We start from the raw sequence: 19,542 nt of genomic DNA on the forward strand, positions 1-19,542 counted from the left end.
GTAGCGTGACGTAGTCAGTTGAACATATACGCAAAGTTCCCTATTGTTTACAATGATGGCCGCATGAAGTGAGAGAGATTCGGACCGAGAAAGCGACAATTTCCCCATTAATTTGAGCGAGGATGAAAGATTTGTGGATGAGTAAAGTGCAAGTGAAGGACTAGTGGGGAGTTGAAGCTATTCAGATAGGGAAGATGCTGTGAGAGCCGGGGGTGACCTGATATTCAGCTGGGAATGACTACAACAGTAAATAAACACAAGACATATATATACTCTATTAGCCACAACACAACCAGGCTTATATTTAATATGCCACAAATTAATCCTGCATAAAAACACCTGCGTGTTTGTTATGCTAGCTCCTAGCTCCTCTGCTAGCTCCTAGCTCCATAGAACACGCCAATACAATTCAAACACCTGATCAACACACACAATCACTCAGCCCAAAAGACCGTTCACCTAACCCAAGGTTCATAAAGCTTATATATTTTTAAAAAGTTACGTACGTGACGCGCACGTACGGTACGGTACGTGTTATGCTAGCTCCTAGCTCCTATGCTAGCTCCTAGCTCCATAGAACACGCCAATACAATTCAAACACCTGATCAACACACACAATCACTCAGCCCAAAAGACCGTTCACCTAACCCAAGGTTCATAAAGCTTATATATTTTTAAAAAGTTACGTATATACGCAAAAAAAAGTTGCGCACATACGGTCAAGCGATCAAATGTTTAGAAGCCAAAGCTGCATACTCACAGTAGCACGTCTGCGTCTTTGTCATCCAAATCAAAGTAATCCTGGTAAGAGTCTGTGTTGTCCCAGTTCTCTACAGGCGTCTGTGTATCGAAGTCAAAAGTCCTCCTGGTTAGAGTCTCTGTTATCCGAGTTCTTCCATCTTGACTGCATCTTTCGGGAATGTAAACAAAGAAGCGCCGGCTGTGTACTGTTGTTGCTGACTACGTTCGAAAAATACGTCCATTTCGCACCGACAACTTTCTTCTTTGCTTGCTCAGCTTCCTTCTCCATAATGCAATGAACATGATTGCAACAGATTCACGAACACAGATGTCCAGAATACTGTGGAATTATGAAATGAAAACAGAGCTTTTTCGTATTGGCTTCAATGTGGAAGGCATACCCGTGTTCGCCGGGCTACGTCACGCGCATACGTCATCCTCAGAGGCGTTTCGAACCGGAAGTTTAGCGGCAAATTTAAAATGTCACTTTATAAGTTAACCCGGCCGTATTGGCATGTGTTATAATGTTAAGATTTCATCATTGATATATAAACTATCAGACTGCGTGGTCGGTAGTAGTGGCTTTCAGTAGGCCTTTAACTTGAATTTACAGTACTGTGGTATATTACATGTCTGCCATCCCTAACATTACACACACACTTCTTAAAAAGTCTTCCCTGCAAGACTTGATGATTTCAATGATTGTCACACACACACACTAGGTGTGGTGAAATGATTCTCTGCATTTGACCCATCACCCTTGATCACCCCCTGGGAGGTGAGGGGAGCAGTGAGTAGCAGCAGGGGCCGCGCCCGAGAATCATTTTTGGTGATTTAACCCCCCCAATTCCAACCCTTGATGCTGAGTGCCAAGCAGGGAGGTAATCATTCCCATTTTTTATAGTCTTTGGTATGACTCGGCCGGGGTTTGAACTCACGACCTACCGATCTCAGGTAGTTGGTGTCTGTTGGATTTGAAGTAGAGGCTCTTTCACCTCAGTGCAGGTCACAGCTGCACCGGCAGTAACTCTAAGATTCCAGGAATGTGACAAGTTGATTATTTTTCACATTATAGCTACAGTAGAAATTAGTGTTGTCTCGATACTAGAGATGTCCGATAATGGCTTTTTTGCCGATATTCCGATATTGTCCAACTCTTAATTACCGATTCCGATATCAACCGATACCGATATATACAGTCGTGGAATTAACACATTATTATGCCTAATTTTGTTGTGATGCCCCCCGCTGGATGCATTAAACAATGTAACAAGGTTTTCCAAAATAAATCAACTCAAGTTATGGAAAAAAAATGCCAACATGGCACTGCCATATTTATTATTGAAGTCACAAAGTGCATGATTTTTTTTAACATGCCTCAAAACAGCAGCTTGGAATTTGGGACATGCTCTCCCTGAGAGAGCATGAGGAGGTTGAGGTGGGGGGGGGGGGGGGGAAGCGGGGGGGGGGGGGTGTATATTGTAGCATCCCGGAAGAGTTAGTGCTGCAAGGTGTTCTGGGTATTTGTTCTGTTGTGTTTATGTTGTGTTACGGTGCGGATGTTCTCCCGAAATGTGTTTTTTATTCTTGTTTGGTGTGGGTTCACAGTGTGGCGCATATTTGTAACAGTGTTAAAGTTGTTTATACGGTCACCCTCAGTGTGACCTGTATGGCTGTTGACCAAGTATGCCTTGCATTCACTTGTGTGTGTGTGAAAAGCCGTAGATCAGGGGTGTCAAACTCATTTTAGATGGGGGGCCACATGGAGAAAAATCTACTCCCAAGTGGGCCGGACTGGTAAAATCACGGCACGATAACTTAAAAATGAAGACAACTTCAGATTGTTTTATTTGTTTAAAAATAGAACAAGCACATTCTGAAATTGTATAAATCATAAAGTTGTTGTTTTTTTTACAATTACCTGTTGCGGTTAATAGTATATATACTCTTTTTGTCGTTATTTATATTTTCTGAATAAATTATGTGATAATGTTCATCAGTCAACTCATTTTCAATGTATCAAGATAAAACAATTATATCAAAATCAAATTACAAGATTTTATTTATGCAGTTTGATCATTTTCCTCGACTGATGTACTAACATCATGAGGTTTATTTTGTACATATGTAGCATCATCTACAAAGATACAAAGAATTGCTATTGTGCCATCTAGTGGACACATTTAGAACAGCTGTTTCTTTCATTCAAAAATTTCAGGTTCATTTTTATACTTAGCAAACTCATCCCGCGGGCCGGATAAAACCTGTTCGCGGGCCTGATCCGGCCCTCGGGGCGTACGTTTGACACCCCTGCCGTAGATATTATGTGATTGGGCCGGCACGCAAAGGCAGTGCCTTTAAGGTTTATTGGCGCTCTGTACTTCTCCCTACGTCCGTGTACACAGCGGCGTTTTAAAAATTCATAAATGTTACGTTTTGAAAACCGATACCGATAATTTCCGATATTACATTTTAAAGCATTTATCGGCCGATAATATCGGCAGTTCGATATTATCGGACATCTCTACCCGATACCAATATTTTGGTACCTGTACCAAAATTATTTAGACAATTTTCGGTACTTTTTGCTACTTTTCTAAATAAAGGGGACCACAAAAAATTTGCATTATTGCCTTCATTTTAACAAAAAATCTTAGGGTACATTAAACATATGTTTCTTATTGCAATTAAGTCCTTAAATAAAATAGTGAACATACAAGACAACTTGTCTTTTATTAGTAAGTAAACAAACAAAGGCTCCTAATTTAGCTGCTGACATATGCAGTAACATGTTAAAGAGGTTCATTTAGCCTACTAATGTGTATTTATAAATAGTTGATTTATATAGGCTAGTAAGGTACAAAACTTTACCTTACTAGCCTATATAAATCAACTATTTATATATATATATATGCAGTAACATATTGTGTCATTTATCTACCTATTATTTTGTCAACATTATTAAGGACAAGTGGTAGAAAATGAATTATAAATTCACTTGTTCATTTATTGTTAATAACTGCTTACTTTATCTTTTAACATGTTATATCTACACTTCTGTTAAAATTTAATAATCATTTATTCTTCTGTTTGGATGCTTTCCATTAGTTTTGGATGATACCACAAATTTGGGTATCAATCCGATACCAGGTAGCTACAGGATCATACATTGGTCATATTCAAAGTCCTCATGTGTCCAGGGACATATTTCCTGAGTTTATAAACATAATATACATTTTTTTTAAACGAAAGATGTTGTGATGTCAAAAAATATCGACGTAATCACAGTATTATTGAATAGATACGTTTCTGTACTTGGTATCATTACAGTGGATGTCAGGTGTAGGTCCACCAATGGTGTTTGTTTACATTGTGACGCCGGTGAGCTACGGTGTGTAGTGAAGCATGTTTAGCTATTCCTCGTCCTGCAGGGATGATACTTTTAAGAAACGTACTTTATTTGTCGCCATGGAGACCAGGATTAGTGATTTAGAAGTAGCTAAAACACTGCCGACTAGGGCTGGACTTTAGCTGCTAGCTAGCTAGCCATGTCTTAAAGCACCTCTTCCTGAGGGCGTTTCAGTGTTATAACTTCACCTTTATCTTTAGTTTTTAAGCCAAAATGCGTCCGTTCTCCCTTTTCTGTCTACACACTGTGTCTGCTTGTAAGTACTCTGTGATTGTGCGCTGCCGAACATGCTCGTCTGCTCGTAAACCAGCTTGATGCTAGGAATGGTGTTCCTGGGATTAAAGGCCTCACCTTTTCTCCTCCAAACATATTGCTGGGTATTGTGGCCAAACAGCTCCATTTTTGTTTCATCTGACATCACATGGACAAAGATAAGACCTTCTGGAGGAAACTTCTGTGGTCAGATGAAACAAAAATGGAGCTGTTTGGCCACAATACCCAGCAATATGTTTGGAGGAGAAAATGTGAGGCCTTTAATCCCAGGAACACCAGGCGTACCGTCAAGCATGGTGGTGATAGTATTATGCTCTGGGCTTGTTTTGCTGCCAATGGAACTGGTGCTTTACAGAGAGTAAATGGGACAATGAAAAAGGAGGATTACCTCCAAATTCTTCAAGACAACCTAAAATCATCAGCCCGGAGGTTGGGTCTTGGGCACAAGTGGGTGTTCCAACAGGACAAGGACCCCAAACTGTCACGACGTGGTTTTCGCAGTTTACTGCGAGGTTTGTTCTCCCAGGATGCAAACGGACTATTCCGGGCAGGACTTGAAGGTAGGAACATATTTATTAATCAATGAATCCAAAAGACAGGAACCAAAACAAAAGGAAAGCGTGCTGTTCACACGAGAGGCTAAAGAACAAAAAACATAGACGCTAACACTTAGCAAGAACTATGGACATAGAGAACTTTATCAAACTGTGGCATGAAACAACTAAGACTTACCTGGCAAGGCATGAAGTAAACAAACAGCATGAACTATGGTATTGCATGAAACGAGCAACTAGCATAACTATGGAATCAGACGTGACACGAGCAATGACGCCAGCCGACTGACTGGCAAAGGCGGTTTAAATAGTCTACTTGATTAGAGCCAGGTGAGCGTCCGAACACCAGCGGCAGGTGAAAATCATACGCAACCATGGCAACCAAAACAAACAAGAGTGCACAAAAAACAGGAACTATGGAGTTAAACTAACAGAACATAATAACATAATCGGGACCACGGATCATGACAGAAACACACGTCAAAAGTGGTAAAGGAATGGCTAAATCAGGCTAGAATGAAGGTTTTAGAATGGCCTTCCCAAAGTCCTGACTTAAATGTGTGGACAATGCTGAAGAAACAAGTCCATGTCAGAAAACCAACAAATGTAGCTGAACTGCACCAATTTTGTCAAGAGGAGTGGTAGACCCATAATAAATTCATAAAAGAAGCAAACTTCATGAATGTTTTTTGTGACCAACAAGTATGTGCTCCAATCACTTTATCAGTGCATAATACTACCACCACCATGCTTGATGGTAGGCATGGTGATTGATTGATTGATTGAGACTTTTATTAGTAGGTTGCACAGTGAAGTACATATTCCGTACAATTGACCACTAAATGGTAACACCCGAATAAGGTTTTCAACTTGTTTAAGTCGGGGTCCACTTAAATTGATTCATGATACAGATATATACTATCATATATACTATCATCATAATACAGTCATCACACAAGATAATCACATTGAATTATTTACATTATTTACAATCAGGGGTGTGGAGGGGGGGGGGGGTATGGAGAGAGAGAGAGAGAGAGAGAGATCAGAAGGCATAAGAAAAAGAAAAAGTATCTGCATTTGATTGTTTACATTTGATTATTAGCAATCCGGGGAGGGTGTTAGTTTAGGGTTGTAGCTGCCTGGAGGTGAACTTTTATTGCGGTTTTGAAGGAGGATAGAGATGCCCTTTCTTTTATACCTGTTGGGAGCGCATTCCACATTGATGTGGCATAGAAAGAGAATGAGTTAAGACCTTTGTTAGTTCGGAATCTGGGTTTAACGTGGTTAGTGGAGCACCCCCTGGTGTTGTGGTTATGGCGGTCATTTACGTTAAGGAAGTAGTTTGACATGTACTTCGGTATCAGGGAGGTGTAGCGGATTTTATAGACTAGGCTCAGTGCAAGTTGTTTAACTCTGTCCTCCACCTTGAGCCAGCCCACTTTAGAGAAGTGGGTAGGAGTGAGGTGGGATCTGGGGTGGAGGTCTAGAAGTAACCTGACCTGGGATTAAAGGCCTCACCTTTTCACCTCCAAACATATTGCTGGGTGTTTGTCAATACGTGGACCTTGGGGTGTTGTGTTTTCCCGGAAGGCAAAAGAAAGTTGGCGCGGGCAAGGCGTGAAGGTGAGGACATGTTTATTTTTACACTAACAAAAAGTATGTGCTCCAATCACTCTATCACAAAAAAATAAGAGTTGTAGAAATGATTGGAAACTCAAGACAGCCATGACATGATGTTCTTTACAAGTGTATGTACACTTTTGACCACGACTGTATGAATGAGAACAGTTAGATGTCACAGAATAATGCATATTACTGTAAACACACCCTTAAGTGATAAAGGCGAGCAGCAGAGCAGACCTCACCACTTTAACAGGCAGAGTGTGTGTTGATACGTGCGTATGTTTATATGTGTGTGTGTGCGTCACGGTATTGTCCTCTTGCAGACAACCCCCATATCACCACCAGACCCCCCCAAGGCATATGCATGTCTTTACTTGACACCGATGCTGTCGAGCTGTCTTGTAGCGCCTGGGCACACAAGAGCACAAAGGCAGAGATGGATGCTCGGGGACTTTAGGAGACCGAACAAATAAGGTGATGAGACGGATAAGGGACGATAATGTTTGTTCACCCCGCCGTGTGTGTGTGTGTGTGTGTGTGTGTGTGTGTGTGTGTGTGTGTGTGTGTGTGTGTGTGTGTGTGTGTGTGTGTGTGTGTGTGTGTGTGTGTGTGTGTGTGTGTGTGTGTGTGTGTGTGTGTGTGTATTGTATTTCTACCCTTCTTGAGACACCAACAAGGAAAAGTAGCTTCCATATGAGGAGGTGTGAACAAGCAATGACATAAATAATGGTCCCAATACGGAAAAAAAACCATTGCATCTAATAGAGAATGTCTCATTTGCACCCCTGGTGGTGAAATCTATCAAAATGAGGGTGGTCCCAAAAAGGAGGGATTTTTCAAATGGACTGTGTGTCGGTTTTAAAAGTGCGCCCCCTCTGGTCAGCATATGAAATAACAAGTGTGTGTAAGAAATTGAAATGCGCCCCCTTTGGCCAAAATTAATTTAAAATAAATAAATAAATATGTATATAGAGACATTCTGTAATAACTTGAAGTACATAATGAAGATTACAAAGCAATTACCAACAACAAATAAAAAAAGAACTAAAAGCAGTCTTTTTCTCAAAATGTGTCACCTTTTTTTTTTTTATAAAGGTGGGAACAATTTCTCATATTCTTTCTGTTTCTGTAATATTGCAATATTTTCTCGTAAAATTATTACTTTTTCATGTATATGCATTACTTTTTAATGCAAATGTCACAATATTGCCTTTTTTTTTGTTGTTCTTGTAAAATAGTGATGTTTTTTTTTGTAAAATTTGACTTTTGTCATAATTTTGCGCCCCCTCTGGTCAACATATGAAATAACAAGTGTGTGTAAGAAATTGAAACGCGCCCCCTTTGGCCAAAATTAATTTAAAATAAATAAATAAATATGTATATAGAGACATTCTGTAATAACTTGAAGTACATAATGAAGATTACAAAGCAATTACCAACAACAAATAAAAAAAAGAACTAAAAGCAGTCTTTTTCTCAAAATGTGTCACCTTTTTTTTTTTTTTATAAAAGTGGGAACAATTTCTCATATTCTTTCTGTTTCTGTAATATTGTAATATTTTCTCGTAAAATTATTACTTTTTCATGTATATGCATTACTTTTTAATGCAAATGTCACAATAGTGCCTTTGTTTTTGTTGTTCTTGTAAAATAGTGATGTTTTTTTTGTAAAATTTGACTTTTGTCATAATTTTGCGCCCCCTCTGGTCAACATATGAAATAACAAGTGTGTGTAAGAAATTGAAATGCGCCCCCTTTGGCCAAAATGAATTTAAAATAAATAAATAAATATGTATATAGAGACATTCTGTAATAACTTGAAGTACATAATGAAGATTACAAAGCAATTACCAACAACAAATAAAAAAAAGAACTAAAAGCAGTCTTTTTCTCAAAATGTGTCACCTTTTTTTTTTTTTTTAAAAGTGGGAACAATTTCTCATATTCTTTCTGTTTCTGTAATATTGCAATATTTTCTCGTAAAATTATTACTTTTTCATGTATATGCATTACTTTTTAATGCAAATGTCACAATATTGCCTTTTTTTTGTTGTTCTTGTAAAATAGTGATGTTTTTTTTGTAAAATTTGACTTTTGTCATAATTTTGCGCCCCTCTGGTCAACATATGAAATAACAAGTGTGTGTAAGAAATTGAAATGCGCCCCCTTCGGCCAAAATGAATTTAAAATAAATAAATAAATATGTATATAGAGACATTCTGTAATAACTTGAAGTACATAATGAAGATTACAAAGCAATTACCAACAACAAATAAAAAAAAGAACTAAAAGCAGTCTTTTTCTCAAAATGTGTCACCTTTTTTTTTTTTATAAAAGTGGGAACAATTTCTCATATTCTTTCTGTTTCTGTAATATTGCAATATTTTCTCATAAAATGATTACTTTTTCATGTACATGCATTACTTTTTAATGCAAATGTCACAATATTGCCTTTTTTTTTGTTGTTCTTGTAAAATAGTGATGTTTTTTTTTGTAAAATTTGACTTTTGTCATAATTTTGCCAAGTAAAATTCAGATTATTATCATTTTGCCAACATTTTTAAGTTTTCTTATAAATGTGTGACTTTTGTCGAGTAAAATTACCACTCTTTTCATAAAATTGCCAACATGTTGAGCTTTCCTTCTAAAATTGCGACGGTTATTGAGTAACATTCCAATTTTTATCATAATATTGCACACATGTTCAGTTTTAAAAGTGCGCCCCCTCTGGTCAACATATGAAATAACAAGTGTGTGTAATAATTTGAAATGCTCCCCCTTTGGCCAAAATGATTTAAAAATAAATAAATAAATACAATTGTCTATAGAGACATACTGTAATAACTTGAAATAAATGATGAAGATTAAAAACCCAATCACAAACAAAAAAAACAAAAAAATACAAAAATAACTAAAAGCAGTCTTTTTGTCAGAATGTGTCGACTTCTTTCTTATAAAATTAAGAACAATTTCTCCTTTTCTTTCTGTTTCTGTAATATTGCAACATTTCCTCGTAAAATTATTAGTTATTTATGTAAAATTATTACTTTTTAATGCAAAATGGTGACATTTGTCATATACAGATTCTGACTTTTGTTACAATATTGCCCTTTTTTTTTGTTCTTGTAAAATAGTGACATTTTTTGCCAAGTAATATTCCGATAATAATAATAATATTGCCAAAATTTTAAAAGTTTTCTTGTAAAATTGCGACTGTTATTGAGTAAAATTCCAACTTGTATCATAATATTGCACAAATGTACATTTTTTATTGTAAAATTTTGACTTGCGTTGAGTAAAATTACGACTTTTATTATAATACTGCCACAATTCTTAAGTTTTTCTTGTGAAATTGTGACCTTTTTCTTGTAAAACTCCAACTCATTTTTCACAACAAGCTTTTTTTACATTTGTATATATTATTATTGCAGTAAATACAAATCTTTATATATCTAGAAAGGGTGGTCCTAAAGAGGTAGGCATTTTTCGGAGGTCTCAAGAAGGTGACAAATACAAGAATGTGTGTGCGTGTGTGTGTGTGTGTGTGTGTGTGTGTGTGTGTGTGTGTGTGTGTGTGTGTGTGTGTGTGTGTGTGTGGGTGTGGGTGTGTGGGTGTGTGTGTTCTGGCAATGCTTACTTAATGGGGACATCACTCTGTTTACACAGTCACCACAGTCATTGTAAGTTTCCCTTTAGGGGACCTGTTTTTTGTCCCCATACCGTCAGAGGTCCCCTAAAGGGAAACTTACAATGACATGAACTGTGTACTTGTATTGTTTGTCTGGGTGGAGGTCCTGCTTTGGAAATAATTAGTATCCCTTTCAGACATTGCATTTAGTTCCTATTAAAACATCCACATGTTGCACAATGAGATGTAAGCAGGGGATCATGTGTACATTCCTGCAACTTCCTGTTTGTAAAAAATATATATTTATTTGTATTTATTTAATATACTAACAGCATTTCATGATTAATATTTATACATTAAGATTCCTAATAAATGACACTAGAATAAGCACACATTTGATTGGTAAATCATAGTGTAACGACCTGGAATGACACTTTATGTGTGGTGTTGGAGTTGTCCGACTTTTTGTGTGGCTGTAAAGGCATCACTGGCTAAGTGCCATATGTGCATGTGTTGGCGCAAGTGAGAAAGAGCGAGCGGCTGCTGTTGATATAACAAAGTTGCTTTTGGTCTGGTTTGTACTGCAGAAAATGACCACTTTTGCTAGATATCTTTTTTTTTTACTAATGTTTTGGTGATGTGTTTATGGCCGACAATAAAGAGTTTTGCTCAGTAAAGTGATGGATGGAATTCATGTCCTCAAAGCGTCTCGACAGACGTTACAATATTTGAACAATGATGACGAAAACTTTTTTTTCTGTCGTGTCCGTGTGTCGAAAATTGTTATGCGCTTATTTTTTTATTTGATTTTGTGCGTGGCATAGATTTGCCGTGCGCAGAGGACGCTTGAGCAGTGCGCAATTGCACAGGCACGCACCTTAGAGGGAACGTTGGTCACATCCATTCTGAAATGTGTGTGTGCGTGTGTGTGTGTGTGTGTGTGTGTGTGTTCTTGTATTTCTACCCTTCTTGAGACATCAACAAGGAAAGGTACCTTCCATATGAGGACCGGTGAACAAGTTAGGCCAGAAATCATGGTCCCAATACGAAAAACAATTTAATTTAATCGGGAGCCAAATACTAGAGTCCGTGAACATTGCTCCAAAGTCAGGATTTTTTTTGTTGTTGATTTAATGTGCATACAAAAGTAAACATCGACTTGGAAAAATGTCCGATTCGTTTCAATTGAAACTTCCTGGAAACTTCCTGGAAATGTTTGGAATTTTGGGAAAAGCGGGGTTTTTTACAAACTGATTAGGAGCATGAATGTCCTGAATGAGCTTTGAATTGGTTGGTGTTGGAATCGTTTAAATCGGTCAAGAAATGTTGAAGTAGGAAATGGTATTAGGGAATTTCGGGAAAATCTGGAATTTTTTTTAACTTGGGAATTTTTCCAGTTAAAATTTTTTTTCGTTTTTTGAATGATTAAGAGGAATGTTTTGACGGTGGAACGGTTGAAATGCGTTGAAAAATGTGGAAGGAGTAGTCGTCAGAAAAAAGGGTGGAAATAGGGCTTAGGAAAACCAGGAATTCTGGAAAACCCTGGAATTTTTTTAAAACTTGGAATAAGGGAATTTTAAATTTCCAAAATGGTGGAATGTGTTGAAGGTGGAATGGTTTGAACAGGTTGAAAAATGTGGAAATGGTGGAAGAAAAATGGCCATTTCATTTTGAATGGAAAAAAAATATCCCGGAAAATCCGAAATTCTGGGAAATCTGGGAATTTTTGGAATTTGTCAAGGGGAAAGCCCGCGATTCCCGAATAGGCTGAACAGTTTGAAGTTAAATCGGTTTGAATCGGGTGAAAAATGTGGAAGGTATAACGCGGCAAAATCTGGAGAAGAAAAATAAGAATAAGAATAGATGCAAAGGCAGCAATATATGATAAAACAAGACGGCAGCTAAAGAAGGACTTACCTATTCATCCCCGGGAAAACCCGCCGGGTGAACAGCTGATTTTACGACTTCTGTGTGTGTGTGTGTGTGTGTGTGTGTGTGTGTGTGTGTGTGTGTGTGTGTGTGTGTGTGTGTGTGTGTGTGTGTGTGTGTGTGTGTGTGTGTGTGTGTGTGTGCGTGTGTGTGTGGTGACTTTCTGTGTGAGTACCTCTCCTCCTCTCTCGCTCCTGAAGGAGGCATAGGGAGGTGAGGAGGTGCAGACGGTGGAGTTGATTGTGCACACCCAGATCCAGGAGATCACATTCTGAGAGGTTCAACAGGTCCTAGAGAACACAAAACAACAGAATAAAGCTCGTGTGAGTTATTTGTATTTATTTATTTATTTATTTTATCCAAGACGGCGCCGCTGTAGTGGCTGCTGGCATAAACATCTTATAAGTAGACGCAGCATTGGCTGCTGTGACGCGAGAAATTGGGCCGCCATCTTGAAGTGGTGATGAGGAGCCGGCGAGCAGCCTAAACTGACAGTTGACAGGTAGAAAACAAAGATGCCGGGCTGGTGTTCAGCGTTTTCCTGCTCAAATGAGCGGACTGTTGAAAATAGTAAGAAGTAAGATTTAACATTAAAGGCCTACTGAAATGAAATGTTTTTATTTAAACGGGGATAGCAGATCCATTCTATGTGTCATACTTGATCATTTTGCGATATTGCCATATTTTTGCTGAAAGGATTTAGTAGAGAACATCGACGATAAAGGTCGCAACTTTTGGTCGCTGATAAAAAAAAGCCTTGCCTATACCGGAAGTAGCGTGACGTCACCGGAGGAAAGACTCCTCACATTTTCCCATTGTTTACACCAGCAGCGAGAGAGATTCGGACCGAGAAAGCGACGATTACCCCATTAATTTGAGCGAGGATGAAAGATTCGTGGACGAGGAAAGTGAGAGTGAAGGACTAGAGTGCAGTGCAGGACGTATCTTTTTTCGCTCTGACCGTAACTTAAGTACAAGCTGGCTCATTGGATTCCACACTCTCTCCTTTTTCTATTGTGGATCACAGATTTGTATTTTAAACCACCTCGGATACTATATCCTCTTGAAAATGAGAGTCGAGAATGCGAAATGGACATTCACAGTGACTTTTATCCCCACGACAATACATCGGTGAAGCACTTTAGCTACGGAGCTAATGTGATAGCATCGGGCTCAAATGCAGATAGAAACAAAATAAATAAATCCCTGACTGGAAGGATAGACAGAAAATCAACAATACTATTAAACCATGGACATGTAACTACACGGTTAATAATTCCCAGCTTGGCGAAGCTTAACAATGCTGTTGCTAACGACGCCATTGAAGCTAACTTAGCAACGGGACCTCACAGAGCTATGATAAAAACATTAGTGCTCCACCTACGCCAGCCAGCCCTCATCTGCTCATCAACACCCGTGCTCACCTACTTTCCAGCGATCGACGGAAGGACGAAGGACTTCACCCGATCATCCGTGCGGTCGGCGGCTAGCGTCGGCTAGCGTCGGCTAGCGCCGGCTAGCGCCGGCTAGCGCATCTGCTATCCAAGTCAAAGTCCTCCTGGTTGTGTTGCTACAGCCAGCCGCTAATACACCGATCCCACCTACAACTTTCTTCTTTGCAGTCTTCATTGTTCAGTAAACAAATTGCAAAAGATTCACCAACACAGATGTCCAGAATACTGTGGAATTTTGAGATGAAAACAGAGCTTTTTTGTATTGGATTCAATGGTGTCCGAATACTTCCGTTTCAACGATTGACGTCACGCGCATATGTCATCATACATAGACGTTTTCAACCGGAAGTTTACCGGGAAATTTAAAACTGCACTTTATAAGTTAACCCGGCCGTATTGGCATGTGTTGCAATGTTAAGATTTCATCATTGATATATAAACTATCAGACTGCGTGGTCGCTAGTAGTGGGTTTCAGTAGGCCTTTAACGTACTATTGGTTGTATTTTCTGAATATAATATTACCACAGAGTTGAGAAGGAGCAAATATCTTCAATAGTACTTCCTCACAGACAGATCCCAGTCTGTGAGAGTGGGCGACAACACCTCCAGTGCCATCTCCCTGAGCACCGGCTCCCCCCAGGGGTGCGTCCTGAGTCCGCTGCTGTTCACGTTGATGACCCATGACTGCTGCGCCAGGTCCACTACCAACCACATTGGGAAGTATGCGGACGACACGACAGTCTTGGGTCTCATCCGTGACAACAACGACATGGACTACAGGGAGGAGGTGAAACATCTAGTCGACTGGTGCAGAACCTACAACCTGGTCCTGAACGTCGACAAGACCAAGGAGATCATCGTCGACTTCAGGAGGTACCAGTCCAGCCACAATCCACTCTTCATTACGGCACAGCAGTGGAGATCGTAAGCAGCACCAAGTTCCTGGAGGGTGCAGATAACTGGCAATATGACCTGGTCCCTACACACCGGAGCTCCTGTAAAAAGAGCTCAGCAGCGCACGCACTTTTCTCAGCACATTCTACAGAGGCACTATAGAGAGCCTACTGACCAACTGCATCTCTGTTTGGACTGGAGCCTGCAGTGCCTCAGACTGGAAGTATCTGCAGAGAGTGGCGAGGACGGCGGAAAAGATCATCAGGACTCCTTTTCCTCCTATCCGGGAAATCGCAAAAAGCCGCTGCCGGACCAGGGCTCAGAAAATCTGCAGAGACTCCTCCCACCCCCACCAAGGACTGTTTTCACTGCTGGACTCTGGAAAGAGGTTCTGCAGCGTCCGTAGCAGAATCTCCAGGTTCTGTAACAGCTTCTTCCCCCAGGCCAGGGGTCGGCAACCCGCGGCTCCGGAGCCGCATGCGGCTCCTTGACCACTCTGATGCGGCTCAGCTACATACATGCCAACCCCCCCAATTTTCCCAGGAGGTTTATGGATCTCAGTGTCTCTCATAGATTACTCCCAGGGAAAAAATAATCCTATTTACACTCTAATTACTAAATAAAGGGCGTGCCCTAATTGCACTGCAGTAATTGTCCTCTATAGCATTTACATACAACGTGCCAGTCCAGCCACATGTTGCATGTTGTTATTACTTGCACACACAGGAGACAGGAAAGCATACTTACTCATCAGCCACACAGCTTACACTGACGGTAGCCGTATCAAACAACTTTAACATTGTTACGTTACAAATATGCGCCACACTGTGAACCCACACCAAAAAAGAATGAAAAACACATTTCTGGAGAACATCCCACCGTAACACAACATAAACACAACACAACCATTACCCAGAATCCCATGCAGCCCTAAGTTTTCCGGTCTACATTATACACCCCCGCTACCCCCCCCCCCCCCCCCCCTCTCCGTGCGTTGGTTGAGCGGAAGAGTTAGGGCTGCATGGGATTCTGGGTATTGGTACCGTCAGTGTAAGATGTGTGGCTGCTGAGTTAGTACACCTTGCTGTCACTTACGTGAGCAAGCTGAAACTGCATTCTGCGTGGGGTCGAGCAGGTACACTTTTAGGGCAGACTGTAGAGGGCGCCAAATGCAGTGTCATCACGCTCTGATATTCAGGAGTCTCCCGGGAAAAATGAGAGGGTTGGCAAGTATGACGCTATCAAGCGCCATTCATTCAAAACTCGCGGGCTGCACTAACATCAAATTTCCACATTAAAGTGCGTGCCGGTGCGTGTGTCGGAGACCCCTAGTTAACATAGCACAAAGCATTTAAGCTTTGTATGCAGTGTTTTTCATTTTAAATTTTTTTTTGTGGCTCCCATTACTTTCTTTAATTTGTGAAACTTGCCAAAAGGGCTCTTTGAGTGGTAAAGGTTGCCGACCCCTGCCCCAGGCCATAAGACTCTTGAACGCATCATAATAATCCCCTCAATTGCCCCCAAAAATGGACGAACTCGCTGGAATATAAAGACAATATAACATACATCCATATGCAAAAGTGTAATATATTTATCTGTACAGTAATCTATTTATTTATATCTGCACCTTATTGCTCTTTTATCCTGCACTACAACGAGCTTACGCAACGAAATGTTGTTCTTATCTGTACTGTAAAGTTCAAATTTGAATGACAATAAAAGGAAGTCTCTCCGTCTCTCTCTCAAATGTTGGCAAAGCTCGAACGACAACCTCTGTTTGTCGCCAAAGTATCCACAGCCTGTAGAAATTTTGAGGCAGTGCACATTTCCACGTCAATGTCGGTATTGACACATCTCATCTTTGCTGTGAAAAAGGGCGGTTTTTGCAAGCTTGTTACATGAGGGCCTTGGTCTGTCTAGACAGGTTTCTTGGCTCCAACAGAGACTGTTAACTCTTGTTCCCAAAAGTGTGCCATCTCCTTACCCTGGTCCTGTCATTACAGCAGAGGAACTAGCACTCCCCGACACACTTCGGCCTGAACCGTGGCATTAACTCCGAGGACCCTTGAAATAGCCGATTGAGGAAGAGTCTTTGAACCATAACTAAACCTTGGACTGTAGTCTACTGGACGTTCTAAATTACACACAACGCCTTATCACAGGGCACCCTCAGCTCTTAAAAGTCTACTGAAAGCCACTACTACCAACCACGCAGTCTGATAGTTTATATATCAATGATGAAATCTTAACATTGCAACACATGCCAATACGGCCGGGTTAACTTATAAAGTGCAATTTTAAATTTCCCGGGAAATATCCGGCTGAAAACGTCTCGGTATGATGACGTTTGCGCGTGACGTCACGGATTGAACGGAAGTATTGGGACACCAATGTGTCCCAATACAAACAGCGTCAGTTTTCATCGAAAAATTCCACAGTATTCTGTGTTGGTGAATCTTTTGCAATTTGTTTAATGAACAATGGAGACAGCAAAGAAGAAAGCTGTAGGTGGGATCGGTGTATTAGCGGCTGGCTACAGCAACACAACCAGGAGGACTTTGAGTTGGATAGCAGACGCGCTATCTGACGCTAGCCGCCGACCGCACGGATGATCGGGTGAAGTCCTTCGTCGCTCCGTCGATCGCTGGAACGCAGGTGAGCAGGGGTGTTGATGAGCAGATGAGGGCTGGCTGGCGTTGGTGGATAGCTCTGCGAGGTCCCGTTGCTAAGTTAGCTTCAATGGCGTCGTTAGCAACAGCATTGTTAAGCTTCGCCAGGCTGGAAAGCATTAACCGTGTATTTACATGTCCAGGGTTTAATAGTATTGTTGATTTTCTGTCTATCCTTCCAGTCAGAGGTTTATTTCTTTTGTTTCTATCTGCAGTTAAGCCCGATTCTATCACGTTAGCTCTGTAGCTAAAGTGTTTCGCCGATGTATTGTCGTGGAGATAAAAGTCACTGTGAATGTCCATTTCGCGTTCTCGACTCTCATTTTCAAGAGGATATAGTATCCGAGGTGGTTTGAAATACAAATCCGTGATCCACAATAGAAAAAGGAGAGAGTGTGGAATCCAATGAGCCAGCTTGTACCTAAGTTACGGTCAGAGCGAAAAAAGATGCGTCCTGCACTGCACTCTAGTCCTTCACTCTCATGTTCCTCATCCACAAATCTTTCATCCTGGCTCAAATTAATGGGGTAATCGTCGCTTTCTCGGTCCGAATCGCTCTCGCTGCTGGTGTAAACAATGTGCAGATGTGAGGAGCCTTTCAACCTGTGACGTCACGCTACTTCCGGTACAGGCAAGGCTTTTTTTATAATTGACCAAAAGTTGCGAACTCGATGTTCTCTACTAAATCCTTTCAGCAAAAATATGGCAATATCGCGAAATGATCAAGTATGACACATAGAATGGACCTGCTATCCCCGTTTAAATAAGAACATTTCATTTCAGTAGGCCTTTAAGGCATTGTTGTTTTGCTGTATTAGTTATGACAAACATCTCTCCAGTCACACACGGTTGAGTTTTTCTAAGATAGCTGTGTTGTCTCTGAATTTCTCCCGCTTTTGTCTCATCTCTGTTTGTGTCCAAAACCAAGTTGACATTATTTTTTTAGCAGATCAATCAGATATTAAGACTTAATCCTGTCCCGCACAGAGAGTTGATTTAGGTGATGTGGATGTTGATTTTGTGCCTGGCTTGTGAATGCGGGTGTTGCATGATCAACGCTGGCCATTATTGAGCTCAAGACTAATCTGTGAGGATTTTTTCGGGTGTTGGAAAGAAAACGGGTAATCGTTATTCATTCTTCTAGTTCCAGTGTCTAAACAATTAGATTTTCAATAAAGTGTTCGTCTTCATTCTGTATTTTAGATACTCATAAGATCCTGGCAAACTTGTTTGCCTTTACTAATGGTCGGATGGCTGGGAACCACTGAGTTGGACATTGTGTTATGATAATACCTGAAAAGGGTCGTTGGAGCTGTGAATGATGTCGAATGACGCAGGATGGAGTTGTAAATGACTCCATTGACAACCCCTTGAAAGGTCCATGCCAAGGGTCGGCAACCCAAAAGGTTGAAAGAGCCACATTGGACCAAAAATACAAAAAACGAATCTGTCTGGAGCCGCAAAAAATGATAAGCCGTATATAAGTCTTATAATGAAGGCAACACATGATGTAAGTGTCTATATTAGCTATAATAGCCTACTATCAAAATGACTATGTGTCGCAGGCTGAAGCGAATCTTCGTTGACAGAAATGTTGAAATGTAATATTTATTCTACACATTTTTACAACATTAGAAACCATTAGTAAATCAGAGGCTACACAGAAGGTGAGATAACTCCTGGAAATTACTGGCTTTTAATGGCCAAAGGTATAAATGTGTGTTTCAACGTAAAGGAAACGACAGGCTGTCTTCTTTTAATAGATTTATTACAATCTTTGGCGAGCGAGGTAACGTTTGCTGTGGTCTGGAACAATATGGCACACAAACAACTATCTGAAATAAAGATAATGTGTCATGAGACATGCAAACAGAAATTATATACAAAGAGGATAAAAGTAAACGATATTAAATGAGCTCAAATATACCTACAAATGAGGCCTAATGATGCAATATGTACATACAGCCAGCCTAAATAGCATGTTAGCATTGGTTAGTCATGCACTGACAAAATATGCCTAAATAGCACTCCAACAAGTCAATGACATCAACAAAGCGCACCTTTGTGCATTCACGCACAGCATAAAAAGTTTGGCGGACTGTTGGAATAATCATGTATATATATTATCACACAACTTTAGTATGCTTAAAGTCCGTTGCTATAGTTATTAGCTATTGTGCTCAAGCTGTATTTTTCCTAACTGCGCAAGGACAAAACTTCTTGTCTGAGGGGTGGCCTCAGCCGCAGATGTTATCTTTGTTTTAGCCCGCTAACAGCCAAGGACTTCAAGGACCTCAACGAAGATAAGACGACAGCATGCAGACGAAGCAGAGACAAGGCGAAATCACAAGGCCCCAGCACATT

At 40.3% G+C, this 19,542-nt stretch overlaps 1 protein-coding gene across 1 annotated transcript in view; it reads right to left on the reverse strand.

The window, feature by feature from the left end:
• Positions 1-19,542, reverse strand: part of bcar3 (BCAR3 adaptor protein, NSP family member) — a 270,158-nt gene that overhangs the window by 231,911 nt on the left and 18,705 nt on the right. The window contains exon 3 of the mRNA XM_062028535.1: positions 12,336-12,450. Within this exon, the coding sequence (XP_061884519.1) occupies positions 12,336-12,450 (115 nt within the window). The remainder of the gene's footprint in view (positions 1-12,335; positions 12,451-19,542) is intronic.

Source organism: Entelurus aequoreus, linkage group LG19 (assembly GCF_033978785.1).
Source record: "Entelurus aequoreus isolate RoL-2023_Sb linkage group LG19, RoL_Eaeq_v1.1, whole genome shotgun sequence".
Classification (NCBI taxonomy): Eukaryota; Metazoa; Chordata; class Actinopteri; order Syngnathiformes; family Syngnathidae; genus Entelurus; species Entelurus aequoreus.